Genomic DNA, 21,657 nt, shown 5'->3' with positions numbered 1-21,657 from the left:
TTTCCAAAGTGGATGTACCATTTTACATTCCTATCAGTGGTGTTCTTCCACGTACTCATCAATAATTGAAAAAGACTACTAACCATGTAAAATATCACATCCAGCAGAAAAAGATTTCCTAGAAAATTGGGTTCAGATGTAGAGAAGAGTGATTATGGTACCGTCCTACTGGATTAAATTTGAAGTATGTTGGCAATAGGGCTGTCAATATAATGTTCAAATTATTGCTATGTAATATAGTCATTGTAATTAAAAAATACTATTTTTTGTCCTCTATCTTCTCTTTTTTCCACCTCCATCCTTTTTCTGTTGCAGATCATACATCAGTTGGCGGGCTAGGAGACAGTTTTTATGAGTACTTACTAAAAGCATGGTTGATGTCAGATAAAACAGACCATGAAGCCAGAAAAATGTATGATGATGCTGTTGAGGTAATTATTATCGGAACATTTACCTGCTTAACATCTCAAATATATTATGTATTTGATAGAAATTGATGAACATCCTGTACATATATTATTATTTACATTCACTTAGAGTTTGTTAGTATTTCAATATAATAGTCATATATTGTTTTCCTTTATTGTAACACTTTAATTGTTGAAGAATTTAGTGTAGCATATTTATGTATGAAAATTTATTTCAGTTATTTGTAGCTATTTTCTGCAGAGCCTGGAAAAACTTATGACTTAACATACTTTTCCATAAACATTTCTATTTTCAAATGACCAATTAAACCTACACATTGAGAGCCATATAGGTATGTAAGGACAAAACACTTTTATAGTATTTTTTACATTTTATAGTGTTTGCACTGTTCTGATTCCTTTCACGTATGTGAAGTCATTTAATCTTCTCTACCGTTTTACTCATGAGACCTCAAGGTGCAGAGAAGTAAAGCTTGCATAGCTTAGTTAGTAATGGAACCCATATCTGAACAGTCTAGGTCCAGAGCCTGTACTCTTAACTCCTCTTCTATATTGTTTTATATTTATGTAACCTTGTGCTACAGTGTTGTGGCAATTTAAAATCGGGACAGATTTCATTCTTGGAAACACTTATATGTGGTATTTCCAAGTGTTAGTCACTTTGTAAATTATTTGCTTCTGATCTAGTATAAACCCATATTCCTTTAATAATTTAATCACTTTTAAAAGTTGTATATTTTATACACAGCAACACCATTCTGACTGTAGTCAATGACCCATACTTAGAGTTATAGTTCTTTTGTCTTTAAGTTAAACCAAGGATCTTATTAACCATATATATCCTCACTTTTTAAGGAACTAATCTCTGTAGTTTTATAAAAACACACAGGAGTTGAACTGATATGTTGCATTGTACTGGTTTGCCTACCGTAGGTATAAATGTTTCTTGAAGGAGTGTGTTGACTAAGAAAATGAACTAAACTATAATCGGGAATCTGTACTTTAGTAGGTGACTTCTAAAATTCTTTATGAAGACTTACATTTTGAAAAGTTGAAGAATTTTATTCTGTTATTAAACTTTAAACCTGGAAATTTTTATGATGCAGGAAAAGTTAATGTCTAGGAAGAATGTAGTATTTTTAGTATCACAGTGTTGAAAATAGCCACCTGTATCAGTCCCACTGGATTGTGGCTTCTTTGAAGACAGACATTTATTACTGTCTTGCATGACCTGAAACAATAGGTATTCAGTAAGTACTTGATAAATGAGTGTATTTAATATTTTTATTTTTGATAAAGTGTGACATATCGTATATTGTGTAATCATTTTTTCTTCATAGTTTGCTGTTTTCTTGTAATAATTTAAACCTGAAAACATTTTCTCTTTTATTTTTAATAATTTTTCCTACAGGGAAAAGAACATATTTGTCATTGTTTTAAAATTATATATATTAATACTTTTAAAAGCATGATGCCTGTTTTGAAAGTTAATCTCATAAATTAAAATTTATTTCCCATGAATCATCTGCTATATGAGTTATGTGTCCTAATTTTCTTTCTATATTTGTTTTCTGTATCCTGTTTTTATTAGTCCTTAGTTTGAAAATTGGCACCTATGAAATAACCAGTTAGCTAACTTTCATTTTGAGACATGTATGCAGTTTTTGCAATGTTAATTATCTTTGATAACAGAATTATGTTAGAAGATAGAGTATATACAGATAGTAAAATTAATGACATGTTGTATGCATGGAGGAGATAGGAATGATTATGAATTTTAAGATTCATTCTAATTTAAGATAAGTCATTTGTAAATTTGTCTTTCTAAACTAGTGTATTTAAATTATTCCATCCTCATCTGGCCTTCCTCTACACTTACAAGTATCCATATCCCTGGTTCTTATATCTTAGCTTTCTTTTTAAAAATTGTGTATTATAGATTTTATATTCTGATCAAGTTTATATTTAGTCTTTATTTGAAATAGCAAAAACTATACCTTTTATTCAGTCCTTTTGGAGCATTACTTTCTTGCTCAGACTTGTTCAAAAAATGTCAAACTTCTGAATGGCAGTTAACTTTTAAATTGAACTCTTAGGCTTTTGTCACATTTTTAGAGAAAAGGGAGCTGTGCAAGAAGTTTTAGGAGTCTGTAAGAGAATTGTTGGTAAAAAGTCCTGTCTTTACCCACCTTCTACTTTAATCCCAGTAGGCCAATGGGGATATGTTTAGAAATCTTTTACTCATAACATAGTAAGATTTATATTACTATAAATAGTAATTAACTATAAATTACTATAAATATATTTATATTACTATAAATCTAATATACTATGTTACTGTGATGAGCAGAAATAAAGTGATACAAATATCACACAAAGATTTAGAATCTAAACTATGGATATTGTCCTTTAGGCATTTATTGGGTGCCATAAATACACACACACACACAGAGGCTTCACTCGTAGCTAAGTTGGTAAAGAATCCGCCTGCAATGCAGGAGACTCCAATTCGATTCCTGGGTTGGCAAGATCCACTGGAGAAAGGGATAGGCTATCCACTCCAGTATTCTGGCCTGGAGAATTCCATGGACTGTATAGTCCATGGGCTCGCAAAGAGTCAGGTACAACTGAGCGACTTTCACTTTCACTTTATATATGGAAAACATGCTGGATACCGTGAGGTCCAGAAAGATTAAAAAAACATTGTCCTTGTATTTAAAAGGAAATAATCTTCATTATAAAAACTAATTTTTCATTTGTGCTTGAGTATTACAGTTAAGGACTTCCCTGGTGGCTCAGATGGTAAAGTGTCTGTCTACAATGCGGGAGACCCGGGTTCGATCCCTGGGTTGGGAAGATCCCCTGGAGAAGGAAATGGCAATCCACTCCAGGACTATTGCCTGGAAAATCCCATGGATACAGTCCATGGGGTCGCAAAGAGTCAGACACGACTGAGCAAAGCAACAGTAAATGCTTATTATCATTATGATTATCAGCTACCCCTCTTTGCTCTAATAGGCTTAATAAAATTATCAAAGAGTACTGTTTATTTATAAAATGACTTATTAAACAATCGTTGAAGGCATCCTGCAGGGCTTGTGGAGTATAAGATGATAAATAAGGCATAGTCCTTATGTTTCTGTAAAACAAACATTGTGACAAGGAATATAGAAAAAACATTTGAAAGCTGATCGTTATTGAGCTTGTCAGAGAACAGCCCATAATATGAGTTGAGTCTTAGTATCTTTTATTATCAGAAAAGTATAATATTTAATCATGTATAATAATTTCTACCAGAGAGAATTAAATTAATGCAGTTCCTTATAGTTTTACAAAGAAGGTGAAGAATTAATCTTTAGCTCCTCTCAGCAAAATCTAAGAACATGGGCCAAAGGAACAAAGCTCTTAAAATTTTTCATTTTTAAAATTAAGCATGATTGTTGGACTCTACTTTGTGTTATATTCAGGTTTAATAAAGATTTCTCTCATCATTCCCATTCCTTTCAGTAAAGTTGACATTTCAGAAGAAGTAAAATTGACATTTTAGGAAACTGGATAAAATTGATATTATCTCATGGCCTCTCTTAACCATGGCACAGCCTCCAAAACAAATGCCTAAGTTTTTGAAGGAAGGGACTAAGGAATTATGTTTGAACTTTTCAGTTTATTTTTCTAAGTTTTATAACATTAAGCTATTTCACCTACTAAACCTTCTTAAAATACTTGAGCAATTATATGAAAAAGAAGCCATTTTAACTAATTACCAAAATCATATTTTTCTGTTTAACCTGAGTGTTATTCTTCCTATTAACATTTTGTTGTATGAAATAGAAAATAAATTAGCAGGGTCTCTGAGTTATAACTTGTCATCCTGACCTCAACTGAGTGATTATTATGCATTTCATTTAGAGCAAGAAGAAGAAAAACAGTAATATGGGTAATGTTATGTTGAAAGGTAATTTTCAGGCCAGTCTCCTGTCTCCCACCTTGTCTCATTATAGTAGTGATTGAAATATTTGTTTAAGATTATATGTAACTTGATTGTTCATTCCTAAACTTAATTATTGTAATTAAGTCTTTCAGTTCAGGATAGTTATTGCTTTGTAGAATATCGTCTTACCAAGGTTTTGTGCCAGAAGGATGTAGTAAATCTGAATACTAACACTTTGCCTCTAAAATTTGGAATATCTACTCTTTCTTATAGGCTATAGAAAAACATCTTATTAGGAAGTCTCGTGGAGGTCTTACCTTTATTGGAGAATGGAAGAATGGGCACTTGGAAAAGAAGATGGGGCATTTGGCCTGCTTTGCTGGGGGAATGTTTGTACTAGGAGCAGATGGTTCCAGAATGGATAAAGCTGGACATTATTTAGAGCTAGGAGCGGAAATTGCACGTACATGTCATGAGTCCTATGACAGAACTGGTAAGAATATTAATACTAAACTAAATTAATTACTAAATTAATGCTAATTGTTTAGTTTAAACTAATCTTAAGATAATATGTCCAGGAATTAGAAGGAAAATAAATAGGCATTTTTCACTTCAAAATAATTTATTCTAACATAGTAAATTATTTTTTTTAAACTTGAATTTTAATTCTAAATACGTGTTCCTGAATCTTTTTTTAAATTATTATTCTGAATTCTGTTTTTTTAAATAAAGATTTTGAATAAGTTGTTTTAAAGACAATAGGTAGGGCTTAATGCATGGGATAACATTATTTTAATATAGAAGCATTAGTTTATTTCCATTTCTATAAATAATGAGTTGCTTAAAAGAGTATAGAATTGATTTAGGTTACATGCCTTGCCTATCTTGTGAAAATAGGAATAGCCAAAAGATATTAGTTAAATTGAATGTATAATTGATATCTAGATAACTGGTAGTTTGTCTGTTAGTTCACAATAATTTTTAAGTTGTTTGTGCCTTTAAAAAGAAGCTTTCATGTTGCTTTAGGGAAATAGGTGATATTTCTGGACTTCAGTGTCCTCACCTAAAAACAGTGAGATGATTCTCAGTTTTACAGGTGACAAAAGTTGGTTCCTGAGGGTGAAAAATATTGTTTGTGCATCCACGCACACACACATACACATTCATGCATTTAGTCATAGATAAACAGTATATATGTATTTGTTAAATATAGAATTTCATGGAAGGAGAAGGCAATTAGATTTAAATAAAAGCCTGAAGAATAGTGTTAAGAAACACTGAGCAAGGTCTTCCAAGTTTTTCCTCTGGCTTTAAAAATGTATGTTTCTATATGAAATAATGGATAATGGGCTCCCTGAAAAACTGAAAGCTAGGAATTTCTGTTGTGATTTCAGAAATTGAAATGTTGCTTTAGTTAAATAACTAAATTTGTGTTTCAGGGTTAATATATCATCAGGTACTATGAAACTGATATGATTGGTTTAAAATTTATCCTAGTTTATGAATGTCATATTTTTATATAATAAGTAATTGAACTTACTATGAAATTGACCTTTCAGTTTATCTCAGTAACTAAAGCGAAGATTCCATTTCTTGACAAAATATAACTAAGTCAAAAGGACATTGAGGCACATATCATTTTGTGGTGATTTAACTTAGTACATAATGCATCTGAAGTCAGTGACCTGAGTTACAAATGGAAGTTAAGATATATTGTAGAATATCAAATACATACTTAAAATATAGCTGAAATTAGTATGACCTCAAGGAACAGAATGGATATTAAGTGTTTGTACTAGGACCCATGATAATAATACTTGTTATGCAGATTTTGACCACAAATCAACTACTGGATCTAAAATAGGATTTCATGCAACAGACACATTAAAATATGGTCTATTATGGTTATTATAATTAATCATTCATTCCATTAAACATGAAGCACATATTTTGTGCCGAGCATTATGCTGGATTCTTATGGGTTAAAGTGTGAACAGATGTCTTCCTTGCCTTTGAAAAATTCATAGAATACCAGAGTTATGAAAGGATTCCTCATATTACTGTACAGTTCTGACTTGCGCATTTCATAGTGATATTGCCAATGCTGATTTGAAACACTGATACTATGAAAAGAACGTGTGAACTAGGTTGAAAAGTCCCATGTTCCACTATTTATTATCTATGAGTCTTAGGCAAATCATTTAACCTTCCTAAGCCTCAGTTGCTCCATCTGCAAAATACTGGGATAATAATATCCAACCTGTCTTCTACAGAATGTTTTCGAGTTTAAATAAAATTTTTAAAAATGCAGTTTATGGTTGTTGTTATGCTTGTTCTGATGTCGTTTTCATATTGCCAGTCAATGAACCTGTGGCTCTTTCCCATGGTATGCCCCAAAAGATTACTATTTGATTTGTATCCTGTATTTTCAACTCTTTCACTGTTTTTACTTATCTTTAATCTCCAGCTTAGATCTTTTAATTAAAACATACAGTCCTAGTTATGCTTACTTCCCGCTAGGTTATTACATCTTCTGCTGTATTTTCTTATAGCTGTGCTGTAATTTTTGGCTAAGTTGTTTAAAAATATATCCACTTCTTAGTAGTTATTTGGGTTAATTTCATGCAGTAATTACTGCCTTGGGATTTCACTTCAGTTTATTGGAATTAGAATTAACATTATTTCAAAATCTGTTATTATTCATATATTCCACTTACTGATAAACATGGCCTACTGCTTAATATTTAGCTAGGTTTGTAGGAAACACTGCTGAATCTTCATGAAACAGAGCAGTAATTTGGTGTTGTGTGCTAGATTGCTTCAGTTGTGTCTGACTCTTTGTGAACCTGTGGACTGTAGTCCACTAGGCTCCTCTGTCCTTGTGAATTCTCCAGGCAAAAATACCGGAGTGGGTTGCCACGCCCTCCTCCAGGAGATCTTCCCAACCCAGGGATCGAACCCATGTCCCGTGTGTCTCCTGCATTGGCCAGTGGGTTCTTTACCACTAGTGCCACCTGGGAAGACATTATATCCACATGGGAAGCTAGTTTGATACATTGTTTTAGTTTATTCATACCTCAGGTATGAAAAGTGAAAGTGTTGGTCACTCAGTCATGTCCAACTCTTTGCAACCCCATAAACTATAAGCCTTCTGGTTCCACTGTCCATAGAATTCTCCAGGCAAGAATCCTGGAGTGAGTTGCCATTTCCTTCTCCAGAGAATCTTCCTGACCCAGGGATTGAACTCGGGTTTCCTGCATTGCAGGCAGATTCTTTACCATCTGAACCACCAGGGAAGCACATATTCTGAGGTATAATGCAAAATAAATGCCAAACCAGATCTTAAGACTTCCAGAATATAGTACTTTCTCTATCTGGGTTTCTAGATTAAAAAGACAGACAAACTGCTGAACATTATTAAAATAATGACTATTATATAGCTTAATTTACTTCACATTGAAATTGGATAAAGCCTTCCTCAGACTGTGTGCTGTCACATCTGGGGGGAAATTTAATCTGTTTAGACAAAACATCCATTGAACATGGAGAAATGGACATATTTTAAGAGTTTTTACAGCTATTGTTTGCTTAAGTTGATAGGAAAGGATGCAGGAAAATAGTTTAAATTCTTCTCTTGCTATTAGACCACTGACACTGCAGTCAGATTGCATGTCCAAGAATGTTCTTCGTGCTTTTTCAGTTCAGTCAGTCAGTCGTGTCCGACTCTTTGTGACCCCATGGACTGCAGCACGCCAGACTTCCCTGTCCATCACCAGCTCCTGGAGTTTACTCACACTGAAGTCCGTTGAGTCAGTGATGCCATCCAACCATCTCATCCTCTGTCATGTGCTTTTTAGATTTTGTTAAATATCTTTTGTTGACTTAAGTGTAATTATTTTTCCATCTTTACAGATTCTACCTGCCCTGAAAGATGCGTATGAATTTTATTTCCCATGACTTTACAAACCTGTGCCTGCTTTAAAATTATCTCTTACTGTCTTACAACTGACTTTTTATTTCAATTGATATTTTACTTTCATTTTTAAAATTTGTGCGTATCTCTTTCCTTCACCTTCATTATATGATTTTTGCATCCTCTAGATTCTTTTTACTCAAGTACTAAATTATTTATGATTTTGACTCAATTTTTACTTGTTGGATTAGTTATTTTCCTTTTAGAAATGATGTATCGATTGTAAGTGAGAAATTTTAGGTAAGGAATAGAAATTAAGTAGAGGTAGAATGTTTTGAAATTATTTTTTACAACATTGCTTAAGCAAAAGAGCACCTGAGAATTAATGCCCTCAGAAACGTCAAAACAATGATTTGGCAAAAATAATGGATATGGTATGTGTATTAGATTTGCATGTTTTTACTCACCAACTCCTCATGAATGAAGTTATAAATGATTAATCAGTGAAATAAAAATTTTACTAAGAAGTCTAAAATATTAGTTCCACACAGCCAATGTCTACTTTAACTCAAGTGATATCATTATGATTATGGGATTATTATCTAATTTAAAGTTAGCCTTAAAAGGTTAACATTTGAAAACTCCATACAATCACTTAACACTCCTGGTCTTTGAGAAAAGGAAAACATGAAACCCAGAGTAAGTGACTTTTCTTCCTATTTATTGGATTACTCTCATTTTGGTGCCTATGATGTTTGTTTGGCTTTTCTTATTTTAAAAACATTTTTAAATGACAAACAATATTTGATTGTATGCCAGATCTTGTCAGTAAGCTGAGTAGAAGTTTTCTTACAATATATTGATAATTTCTTGGTTAGTCCTTACCTCACATCCCATTGAGGAGGTGGTCAGAACTATATGAGCACACATAAAGTTTTGCATGCAATTTCAGAGGCTTCTTAGACACAACATTATCTCCCTCTTTGAAAGCCTACCATAGAGTTATGTCCTCAGGTTAAAAACGCCTGCTTCGGTTCTACTTTAGTTCTCCAAGACTTAGCAATAATAGCTTGCTTTTCAGCTCTCTTCTGGATCATGGTTTGCTTTTAATAGAGCTACCATCACTACAGTGTTTTTTGGTTTGTGTTTTTTCTCCAGTGTGGGCAGTGGTATGAAATGCTTTATTTTAATTATGATTAAAGGAGTTTATGGTGTCACCCTTACAATGCTAAAATTTGGCCACTGCAAACGTCATGCCAACAACTATGGCATGCTTTTGTTTTGGCATGGTTCTTATGCTACCTTTTCTGAGAAAATATAAAAGTACCTAGCATTTCTTGGAAGAAGTGAGAGACCTTGAAATTATTTGGCACTGATACAAACTAGTAAAAAAGAAAGGTGACAGCTGAGAGTGGTAATTGTGTGTGACTCCAACATCCCAGTGCAGGGTGATTTTGTATTGCCCAGGTATAGAGTGCTGGGTATGATTAGAAAGAGGTTCTTTAGAAGTCTTTCATGTAGTACTATATTCCAGCCTGAATGGAAATCATAATTTAAGGTATTTTATGTAATGTTGTATATGTGTAATGGCAATATTTCTTTTAAGTTTTTTCTTTAACTGTAGTTGATTTACAGTATTGTTAGTTTCAGGTATTTATTCAGACTGATAAATGGGCAATTTACTGATGAAATTCTTAGTGGTTGGCGATTTGAACCTCTTCCTAGCTGTATATACAGAGGTTATAGAAGAGAGATGATTTTTAAAACTAGCTTTAAGTTTTAAAATGTATTGCTTCTTAACGTACTATGGTATACTTAAAAGATTATAATCTGCAACTAAATCTAACTCAAAATCTGAGCTCTGAAATGTTTTCTTACATGTATGTGTTATGTTAAAAAGACTTAAATTGTCTTGACTTTTAAAAAAATAATTTTGCACAATACAGTTATTTATCTGTTTCATTTGATTTTGGACCAAAACAGGAATGTAATGTGCTTATGTCTAGCCTTAAATTTGTTTCTAAAGAATTACTAGACTCTTGTCACTTCAGTTAGATGTAGCAGTATGTTGATATACATTATGAAAAATATTTCATGTCAGAATAATAGAAATATTTATAAGAAAATGTGGAGCTTTTAAAGTCACTGATTTTGCAAAACAGCAGCAATAAAACAGCTATAAAATTACTTTATACTGTATTCTTTCAAGGGAGGAAAAATTTCTGGCAAACCCAACAAAAATGGTTTACTGTGCTCATTTATTTCTTTTGTCATGTTACAGCATTAAAGCTTGGTCCTGAATCATTCAAGTTTGATGGTGCAGTAGAAGCTGTGGCAGTCCGGCAGGCTGAAAAGTATTACATCCTCCGTCCAGAAGTCATTGAAACCTATTGGTACCTCTGGCGATTCACTCACGATCCAAGATACCGGGAGTGGGGCTGGGAAGCAGCACTGGTAAATAAGCCAGGATTTCATTTTATGTGCAAGACTGTTAAATCAGTGCCATGTGTCCTCATCCATGTTACTTCATGTTTAGAATCATTTAAATGGCAGTTTTTCACTATGATTATAAAATTTCTATATTTGACTATTAATGCTTAACCTCTAGAGTAAACTAAAATCATTGTAAAATTGCCCAGATTCACAGCCTAGGTAAATTAACCCCCATTCACTTCAGTTTGTGTTCAGAGTAATTCTTTAGTGGCACCACAAGAAGGATTATTGAATTGTTAAAATTTTTCTACACTGAAAGATAATGCCAACACACACACATACTCTGTCTCTCCATATATGTGTGTGTGTGTTGTGTGCATGCTCAGGCATGTCTGACTGCAACCCCATGGGCTGTAGCCCCCTAGGCTCCTCTGTCCATGGAATTTTCCAGGCAAGAATACTGGAATGGGTTGCCATTTCCTATTTCAGAGGATCTTCCTGACCTAGGGATCAGACCCACCACCTCTCTTGTATCTCCTGCATTGCCATGCAGATTCTCTACCACTGTGCCACCTGGGTGTGTGTGTTCACATACATATATTTGAAAAGAGGAATTTTTAATGGTTAGTAAGTAAAGAAAGCAAATGGTTTACTTGTAAAACGCTAACCTTTCAGAGAATTCCATTGTCATCAGTACCTGGGAGAAAGAAAAGTCAATAAGATTGTTCATGAAAATATAGTTTATCACTGGAAGTGAGGAGGTGTTTTATTCTCTGAGACATACTAATTATGATAAATAGTACTAATTACAATGGATAGTCATATTCAAATTATTTACCTTAAACTTGGAGTCTAGATAGAACCAAAGACATTCTAGGTGAGATAAATAGTGTTAATAAATTGTGCAGACAAGAATGTGTAAGATGTATTTTAGATCAGAATGTAGCCCAATTTATGAAAAAGAAGGTTTCACGGGTCAACTAGACAAAAGTTTGGTGCCATTATGTAGATAGTCTTGCATGTTAGGTCAAGGCATGAATACTTTACTCAGTGTTTCAGATGTCATACACACACACTTTTCTCATGTACTATGCAAGTGTTTCTCATTTGCAAAGTAGGGGTAGAAGGTCCTTTGCCTAGCTCACAATCTCTCTGATCTTCTTTTTCTTCTCCATCTCTTACCCACTAAAACTCCTTAACTTTAAGAGTCCATCCTGGGACTACTAAAGGTTTTTGAAAGGGGAAGGAACTGTTGAAGACTTTTTAGTGGGGACTAACACAACAAAAGGATCTGATTGTAATCTGCAAGTTGGTGGGTTTTGGAGACCACTGCAATAATGTAGAAATGATGTGATAAAGACTTGAACTAAGGTGAGGACACTTATGTGTCATTTGCCATTCAGACATAGATGTTCTTTATGGAGTTTAAGAGACTATTAATAGAAGCAAGGTGATTACAAATACAGAGCAGGAACAGGCAAAGCATTTATTGTTGCTGCTTTTCTCTGCCTGGGTCCAAAATTGGGAACACAGCTGCTAGGGGAACTTTGTGCAGGAGTGTCCTGCCACAGTTGAGAAAGAGACACAGTGTTGGCACAGTGGTTTGAGAATAGGACACACACACACACTTCTGTTGTGTAGTAACGGCTTACTAATGCTGAGGTAAACCAATATATAGGAGAAGTGAGTGTTAGTCGCTCAGTTGTGTCCGACTCTTTGCGACCCCATGGACTGTAGCCCGCCAGGCTCCTCTGCCCATGGGATTCTCCAGGCAAGAATACTGGAGTAGATTGTCATTCCGTTCTCCAGTATAAGGGAAAGAGGTAAGGTAATCCTGCAATGAATATGACTTGAATGTCCCCTAACATTTATTGCTTCATATTTAGAGGAATTATGTAAAAATGAATAGTGTAAGTGTTAATTAGCTCTTCTTCAGAAAGGAGGAAGACCATATAAGTAAGAAAAGTAGCAAGGCTAGAAGCAGTAAGCCACAGCATAATGATGAGTTAAATAACCATACCTTCATTCAATTTCTCTGGGTTTGGTGGGGTAGAGAAAGGAAAGAATCATATGTGCTTTCAACTCTTTCTGTATGGCTTAATTGCAAAGAGTAATACATCTACAAAAGCAGAATGTTTGATAGTTTTGAATTAACAGGGTTTTGAATAGATTCTTTTTAATTCAGAATATTTTATTCAGACATGTTCAAAGATGAAGAAAGATAAATTAAGAATATGAACTCCCCTTTGGGCAGTAGAACATAGTAGTTAATAATAATGTGGAGCAAATTACTCTTTGCCTCAGTTTTCCCATCTGAATAGTAAAGCTATTAAGATAGCCTCACAGGGTTGTTAGAAATATAATTGTTAATAGATTTAAAGCTCTTAAGCCTTCAGCATATAGTAAATTCTTAATGATTGTTAGCTCTCAATATTTGTGATTATTATTGTAATAGGTGTGAGGGTGGGCTCTTCCTGCCAGTTTATACCAACTATAATGCTTAATTCATAGGATTATGATAATACACTGGCATATAGTGTGTTTACAGTAAATATCATATTGCTGTTGCTGTGGAGAGCTCCTTCAGTAATACACTTTTTAGCATGAGTTGGATTGTTGTTTATCCTTGGAAATGATAAAATTGCTTTTAAAATTTTTAATTCAAACTGACTTCCCTCTTGATTTGTCAGAATTAATGAGGTTTTATTGTACCAGACAGATCTCTAACTCAGTGTGAATAGACTAAATTTGACTCCTAAGTTAGGAAAATATAAAATATCTTAAAAAGATTAAAGAGTTTTGGAGAGACATTCTACATCAAACAGGATGCTTCAGTTAATTTTTCCAGTGCAAGGCTATTTCCATCTGATTAAAAAAGTCTTATTCTGAAACTGTAAAATTTTCATAGAGATTCTCTGAACTTTTAACTATGGTTCCTTAACTTGTCCTTCAAAACTTGAAATTCTATGGAACTGACTCTTGTCTGATCTCTTTCACAGGCTATTGAAAAGTATTGCCGAGTCAGTGGCGGATTTTCTGGGGTGAAGGATGTGTACTCCTCTACTCCTACGCATGATGATGTACAGCAGAGCTTCTTTCTTGCTGAAACATTAAAGTAAGTAGATGCTGTAAAATTTTTTTAAACTGTAGGCTGGTTTTGCTATGTGGTCACTATGTGATCAATTGTGACTATGTTTTATTCCAGTAAATTTTATTCCAAATATATAGTGAAGTCTTGTATAGTTTACTCTTCAATTTTTAGTTTCATCTCATGGAAGAATGACTTAGACTCTTTGTCAAATAAGAGTACCTTTATTTTGTCTTTAGCCCTTTACTATGCATTAACATTGTCTTCTTAACGAATTTACTATTAAAAAAGAAATGCATAAAATCAAGACCAACTTACTATGGTGTGTCTGTTTTCTCTGGTATTAGGATCTCTGGGGCAGAAATTGTTTTGCATATGTGCGCCTGTGTATCTTGCTTGTGTGCTTTTTCACCCTATCTTAAAATTCATAATTTGAGTATAATGGCAGAATTCTGGAAAGCTCTATAAGAATATATCAATACTCTTATATAGTCAAGGCTATGGAAAAAGATTTATGTACATGAATGTTTATTGAAGGTTTATAAAAAGTTACTCTTGGGTTAGTATTAGTTGGAAAGTTAAATAAGTTATTGTACATCCACAATGGATATTATAGACTCTTCACTGTATAATATTAAGTAGGCTATTAAGTGCACATATACATATATAGATGAATATCTTGATAAGTATTTCAGCAACATCAAAATGTATACTGTCATGTACCTTAATTGGTGTTATTCTTTTAGATGCTTTTCTGGTTTTGCTTTTGTTATCAGGTAAAAATAAATTAAACTGCTTATTTTCCTGCCTCAAATTCAGTTGCTGTCTTTATGCCTAGAATCAAAAGAAATTTTTTGAGCTGCAAAAAATTTAGAGATCCAACAAACACCATTCCAGTCCATTCCTCCTCTCTACATACGGACATTCCCAGTGCTACAGATCTCTTTACAACATAAAGAACAGTGTGTCATAAGGTGTTTTGTTAATCTCATTAGATGATAAAGCACATCACTGCCTTATAAGGCTAACACTGCATTGTTCAGAAGCTTTTATTATTAGAAGCACATTCATGTTTTTAATTTTTTTTTTAACACCAAAACATTTTGTATTGGGGTATAGCTTATTAACAATGTTGTGATAGTTTTAGGTGAACAGCAAAAGGACTCAGCCATACATATGTATGTATCCATTCTCCCCCAAACTTACCATCCAGGCTGGCACATAACATTGAGCAGAGTTCCATGTGCTATACAATAGGTTTTTGTTGGTTATCCATTTTAAGTATAGCAATGTGTACATGACCTTCCTGAAGTCCTTAACTATTGCTCCACCCCACCCCTCACCCCCGCTCCGCCAGCAACTATGAATTTGTTTTCTAAGTCTGAGAGTCTTTTTCTGTTTTGTAAGTAAGTTCATTTGTATCATTTCTTCTTAGATCCCAGATATAAAGGATGTCATATTTCTCCTTCTCTGTCTTACTTACTTCACACAATATGACACTCTCTAGGTCCACTCATGTTGCTGCAAATGACCTTATTTCATTCTTTTTAGTGGCTGAGTAATATTTCATTGTCTATATGTACTACATCTTTATCTATTCCTCTGTCGATGGACGTTGAAGTGGTTTCCATGTCTTGGCTATTGCAAACAGCGCTGCAAGAACGTTGAAGTGCATATATCTTTTTGGGCCATGTTTTTCTCTGGATGTATGCCCAGGAATGGGATTGCAGGGTCATACGTTAGTTCTGTTTTTAGTTTTTTGAGGAACCTCTGTACTGTTCTCTATAGTGGGTGTAACAATTTACATTCCCACCAACAGTGCGGGAGAGCTCCCATCTCTCTACACTCTCTCCCAGCATTTGTTGTTTGTGGATTTTTTTATGATAGCCATTCTGACTGGTGTGACATGATATCTCATTGTAGTTTTGATTTGCATTTCTCTAATAACTAGCAATGTTGGACATCTTTTCATGTGCCTCTTGGCTGTATGTCCTCTTCAGAGAAATGTCTATTCAGGTCTTCTACCCATTTTTTGAGTGGGTTTCTTGTTGTTATGCTATTAAATGTAATAAGCTGTTTGTAAATTTTGGAGACTAATCCCTTATCAGTCACATCATTTGCAAATATTTTCTCCCAGTCTGTGGGTTGTCTTTTCATTTTGTTTATTGTTTCTTTTGCTGTGCAAAGGTTTTTGAGTTTAAGTAGACCCCATTTGTTTATTTTTGCTTTAATTTCCATTATTCTGGGAGATGGATTAAAAAAGATGAAGCTTCGTCATCTCATTTAAGGAGAAGGCAATGGCACCCCACTCCAGTACTCTTGCCTGGAAAATCCCATGGATGGAGGAGCCTGGTAGGCTGCAGTCCATGGGGTCGCTAAGAGTCGGACATGACTGAGCGACTTCCCTTTCACTTTTCACTTTCATGCACTGGAGAAGGAAATGGCAACCCACTCCAGTATTCTTGCCTGGAGAATCCCAGGGACGGTGGAGCCTGCTGGGCTGCCGGTCTATGGGGTCGCAGAGTCGGACACGACTGAAGCGACTCAGCAGCAGCAGCTGTGATTTATGTTGGAGAGTGTTCTGCCTATGTTTTCCTCTAAGAGTTTTATAGTGTCTGGTCTAGCATTTAGATCTTTAACCCATTTCGAGCTTCTTTTTGTGTATGGAGTTAAGGAATAATCTAATTTCATTTTTTTTTTTTTTTTTACATTTGGCTGTCCACTTTTCCCAGCGCCATTTGTTGAAGAGACTGTCTTTCCAACATTGTATCATCTTGCCTCCTTTGTCATAGATTAATTGACTGTAGGTGCATGGCCTTATTTCTGGATTTTCTATCCTATTGATCTATGTTTCTGTTTTTAATGTGGTACCTTACTGTTTTGATGAGTGTAGTTTGTAGTATAGTCTGAAGTCAGGGAACCTGATTCCTCCAGCTCCATTTTTCTTTTTCAATATTGCTTTGACTCTTCAGGGTCTTTCATGTCTCATTACAAATTTTGAGATTTTGTTGTTGTTGTTGTTGTTCTAGTTCTGTGAAAAAAGCCACTGGTAATTTAATAAGGGTTGCGTTGGCTCTTAGATTGCCTTGGGTAGTATAGTCTTTTTGACAATATTGATTCTTCCAAAATACAAACATGGTATACTTTTCGATCTGTTTATATCTTCTTTGATTTCTTTAATCAGCATCTTATGGTTTTCAGAGTACAGATCTTTTGTCTCCTTAGGTAGGTTTATTCCTAGATATTTTATTCTTTGTGATGCAAAGAATGATGTTAAATGGAATTGCTTCTTGAATTTCTCTCTCTAATGTTGCACTGTTAATGTATAGAAATGCAACAGATTTTTATGTATCAATTTTGTAACCTGGAACTTTACCAGATTCATTGCTGAGCTCTGATAATTCATTCCAGAGCTCTGAGCTCTGATGGTAGTTTTCTGATAACATCCTTTGGATCTTCTGTGTATAGTATCATATCATCTGCAAACAGTGACAGTTTAACTTTTCCAATTTGAATTCTCTTTACTAGAAGCATGTTTCTTATATTGAGTTAAAAATCTGCTTCACTGTGAGTTCTATTCTATGTTCCATGCTTTATCCTTTGGAAATATGGAGTCTTCTACATGGATGTTAACTAACAATATTTGTATATATTAGGCTAAAGATGACAAGTTTCTGAATTATTTGTTTCTGATACCATTCTGGTTGGTTTCTCTGGAGAATGATTCCATGGTTTCCTAGACTGAACACTGTATCAGATGTGATTAAACCAGTGCAGAGTACCAGTCACTAAGTTGCTCATTATACCTTCATTAGTGAAAGATACTATTATATTCTTTCTTAAAAAAACATTTATTTATTTAAACTTTTTATTTTGTATTGGAGTATAGCTGATTGACAACGTTCTGACAATTCAGGTGGACAGCAAAGGGACTCAGCCATACTTATACATGAAGATAGTATTGTATTCTGTTTTATGGTGGCCGTGGTAATATATCTTGAAATTTTACTATAGGTCTTTTTCCTTTTAAATATGAACTAAGATAATTATTTTCTCTCTTATATTGGTATGATTAGCTTTTCTGAAATTTAATTACCTTTTCCCTTGATTCATCATTAAATTTTATTTTGGTAGATTTAACATATTCTAATTTATTGAAAATTTTTTGAACCCTTGAGTTTTTCTTTTAATGTATTATCTATTCCAGCTTTGTATCATGCACAGATTTAATAGGTATGTCTTTTCTGTATATACCCAAGTTAACCAAACATTAAAGACATCTAACCATGTATTCTTAACCAGTTCATATTTATCTGTTTTTTCCCAACTCTTTTTCTTAATAGTTGTGTGACTTTGGACAAATTACTTCATCTCTCTACCTCAGTTTCATCATCTGTAAAAGAGGAATTAATAATAGTATCACCTAAAAGGGTTGTTATGAGGATTAATACAGCAAAGCCCTTAGAGTCATACCTGGCACAAAATACAAGGTAGAAGGTATAAAGTGTGCCTAGGAGCTGGGGAAAGAAAGGCAGATGTGAAGCAAAGGAGAATGAGGACAAGCTGGAGAACTCACAAGGACAAGCGATCCCACATCTGTCTCACTTCCTCCAGTGTTCATAAGCAAGTGACTTGCAGAAGTACTTGGCACCTTCTGCCATGGGGCTATACAAGCCTGTCTTAGAAATTGGAGAAATTGATGAGGTGCTCCAGTAGGAACTGCAGAAAATGCAGGTCTGGCAGCTGCCCCACACCTCCAAGGTGAGCCAGGTAATCCCTGACAATATGCATAACTCTTAACAGCACGTGGCAACCCTGCACTGCCCCTGAGAGCATAATGGCTCATGCTTTTTCTTCCTCCGCATCATATATATGTTTTTTGTAGCAAACCCTAACTCAGAATTGTACAGAGAAAGTAATTCTGACAAATATAGTTCCAGCTTAGCTATGCTGACAAAGTATGATCACCGTAGGAGACAAATCTTGCAGATAATGAAAAATACAACCTACTTCATATCATATAGTATACAATATTTGTATATAAAATAGATCATTTTAAAAGTGCATTATAAAGCTATGCTAATTAAAAAGGTTTAGAAATGATGTAAGAATAAATTAAACAGTGGAACAGGATAGATTTCAAAAATAAGTCCACTTACATGTGGAAATGTCATCTTTGAAAAAAGGCAGTTCAGATCATTGAGGAAAAGTTAAATAATTTAATAAATGAAATTAGAAAAATTATCCAAAAAAAACCCAAAACTGGATTCCTGTAAATACTAAAACTGAAATTATATAGAACATAGCTTTAAATATTAAAAATGAAGTAAAATTCTAAAACAAATCAAAGTTTTTTTTTACTCCCCAGCTGTTAGGATGAAGATGGCATGACACACAACCCAGAAACCATAGAAGAAAAGATTTAAATTTTTAATTGCAGAAAAATAAACATCTGCAAGGGTGGGGGTGGGGTGGGGAAGAACATCAGACAAAGTAAAGTATCAATTGTCTTTTACAGTGTAAATATATTTGCAGTACTTTTGCTTGTCAATGGGTAAATTTTCTTGTAAGGAAAAAGTTAAGGCAGTTTACTGGAAAACAGATGGGAAATACCATAAATACATGAAAAATATATATTTGACCCACTCATAAAGAAATGAAATAAAATGAATAATCAAATACCATGTTTCACTTTCAGTTACTTAAGATTTAAGAAGTTCGCATTCTGGTGTTAATAAGAACATATGGATCTAGTCACTTACAAGCACTGGAAGTGACCGTGTACATTGTTTGTTGTGGGTGGGGAAATCTTTTTACAAAGAACGTGTTGAAATATTAAGAGCACATTATTTTTGCCTCAGTAATCCTACTTCTAGACATTATCCTACACGTATACTTCCACAAGTGAGAAAGATGGACGAAAAAGTTTGTTTCGTATTTCTGTGTTTTTTATATTCTTTGCTGTTTTACTGAATGATTGAGTTCTGCATGTACCTTTTTAGTCACATCTCCTACTACACCACTTTCCCCCTGCATTTATTTGATCCATACCTGCCTACTGTATGTTTTCTGTTTCATACTATTTAATTCATTTTGCTATATCTGCATACAGTTTTTATGCTTTAGAGATATCTGTATTAAAAACAATTAATATTAGCCTTGATTTCTTAGGACCTACACAAGGCAGAGGAAATAGATGTTTATCTAATTTTAATGTGACAGGTGCTATACTATTCATTCTGTATATTCCAACAAACATTTGTTGAGTGTGTGTGTCTTTACTCTTGCTTTCACTTGTGCATGAAATTTATCATTTATTTTTTTATATCCCTTAGAAAATCCTATTACTTTTTCAAGGTCTAGCTCAAATATCACTGTCTCTGGGAGTCCTCTCCAAAACTAAGACAGGATTAGGCCATCTTTAGGTATACCTACAGTACTTCCTTTGTTTTGATAGTCTGCAAATATTAATACCATCACTGCTTCATGTTTGGGATAGAGTATACATACACTCAACAAATGTTTGTTAAACTGTACAGAATGAAGAGCATAGCACTTGTCACATTAAAATTAGTCAGATAAACATCTGTTTCCTTTGTCTTGTGTAGCTCCTCAGTAATCAAGGCTAGTATGATTGTTTTTAATACAGATATTTTTAAAGTATAAAAATAGTCTGTTGTTGTGTAGTCACCAAGTCATGTCTGACTCTTTGTGAGCCCATGGACTGAAGCACACCAGGCTTCCCTGTCCCTAACCATCTCCTGGAGTCTGCTCAAACTCATGTCCATCAATCAGTAATACCATCAAACCATCTTATCCTCTGTCGCCCCCTTCCCCTCCTACCCCCAGTCTTTCCCAGAATCAGGGTCTTTTCCAGTGAGTTGACTCTTCGCATCAGCTGGCCGAAGTATATTGGAGCTTCAGCTTTAGCATCAATCCTTCCAATGAATATTCAGGGTTGATTTCTTTTAGGATTGACTGGTTTGATCTCCTCATTGTCCAAGGGATTCTCAAGCATCTTCTCCAGGACCAAGGTCGAAAGCATCACTTTTTTGGTGCTCAGCCTTCTTTATGGTCCTTCTTTCACATCTCTACATGACTACTGGAAAAACCATAGCTTTGAGTTGACAGACCTTTGTTGACAAAATGATGTCTCTGCTTTTTAATATGCTGTCTAGGTTTATCATAGCTTTTCTTCCAAGGAGCAAGTGTCTTACTTTCATGGCTACAGTCACTGTCCACAGTGATTTTGGAGCCCAAGAAAATAAAATCTTTCTCTGTTTCCACATTTTCCCCATCTATTTGCTTGAAGTTATGGGACCAGATGTCATGATCTTAGTTTTTTGAATGTTGATATTTTTAAAGTAGAAAAATAGTCTGTGGATATGGCAAAATGAATTAAGTAGTATGGAACAGAAAAAATGAAAAATAAAAGTTTTTCTGTATGCCACATCTATTTTCACTTCCCAAAGATAATTATAGTTGATCCTAGAATAATTTAGGTTCAGCTGTGCAGATCCACTTATATATAGGTTATTTTTAATAAATATGTTGGAAAGTTTTTTTGAGTTTTGTGGCAATTTGAAAAAACTTGCAAATGAACCGTGTGACCTAGGAGTATTGAAAAAATTAAGGAAAAAAATCAGGTACATCATGAATTCATAAAATATATGTACATACTAGTCTATTTTATCATAGACTACCATGAAATATATACAGATCTATTATTAAAATTAAAATTTCTCAAAACTCACACTAACACAGACTATATACATGGCACTATATTTGCAGTCCAATGATTTGAGTATATGCTTAAAATGAAGAGTAATGCTAATCATCTCCATAGGAGCAGTTCATCTCTCTA

At 34.1% G+C, this 21,657-nt stretch overlaps 1 protein-coding gene across 5 annotated transcripts in view; it reads left to right on the top strand.

The window, feature by feature from the left end:
• The window catches only part of MAN1A2 (mannosidase alpha class 1A member 2), a 185,368-nt gene that overhangs the window by 108,587 nt on the left and 55,124 nt on the right, over positions 1-21,657 (top strand). For 4 of the 5 annotated variants that reach the window (XM_059884660.1, XM_059884659.1, NM_001206877.1 and 1 more), the window contains 4 exons: positions 316-431; positions 4,633-4,852; positions 10,554-10,726; positions 13,705-13,820. In XM_059884660.1, the coding sequence (XP_059740643.1) occupies positions 316-431; positions 4,633-4,852; positions 10,554-10,726; positions 13,705-13,820 (625 nt within the window). Of the gene's footprint in view, positions 1-315; positions 432-4,632; positions 4,853-10,553; positions 10,727-13,704; positions 13,821-19,161; positions 19,225-21,657 lie in introns of those variants that run through there. The other variant, XM_005204039.5, reaches the window with a different exon arrangement.

Source organism: Bos taurus, chromosome 3 (assembly GCF_002263795.3).
Source record: "Bos taurus isolate L1 Dominette 01449 registration number 42190680 breed Hereford chromosome 3, ARS-UCD2.0, whole genome shotgun sequence".
NCBI classification, from domain to species: domain Eukaryota; kingdom Metazoa; phylum Chordata; class Mammalia; order Artiodactyla; family Bovidae; genus Bos; species Bos taurus.
Note: the sequence above shows the minus strand (reverse complement) of the source record. Positions and strands in the feature narration are given on the sequence as shown.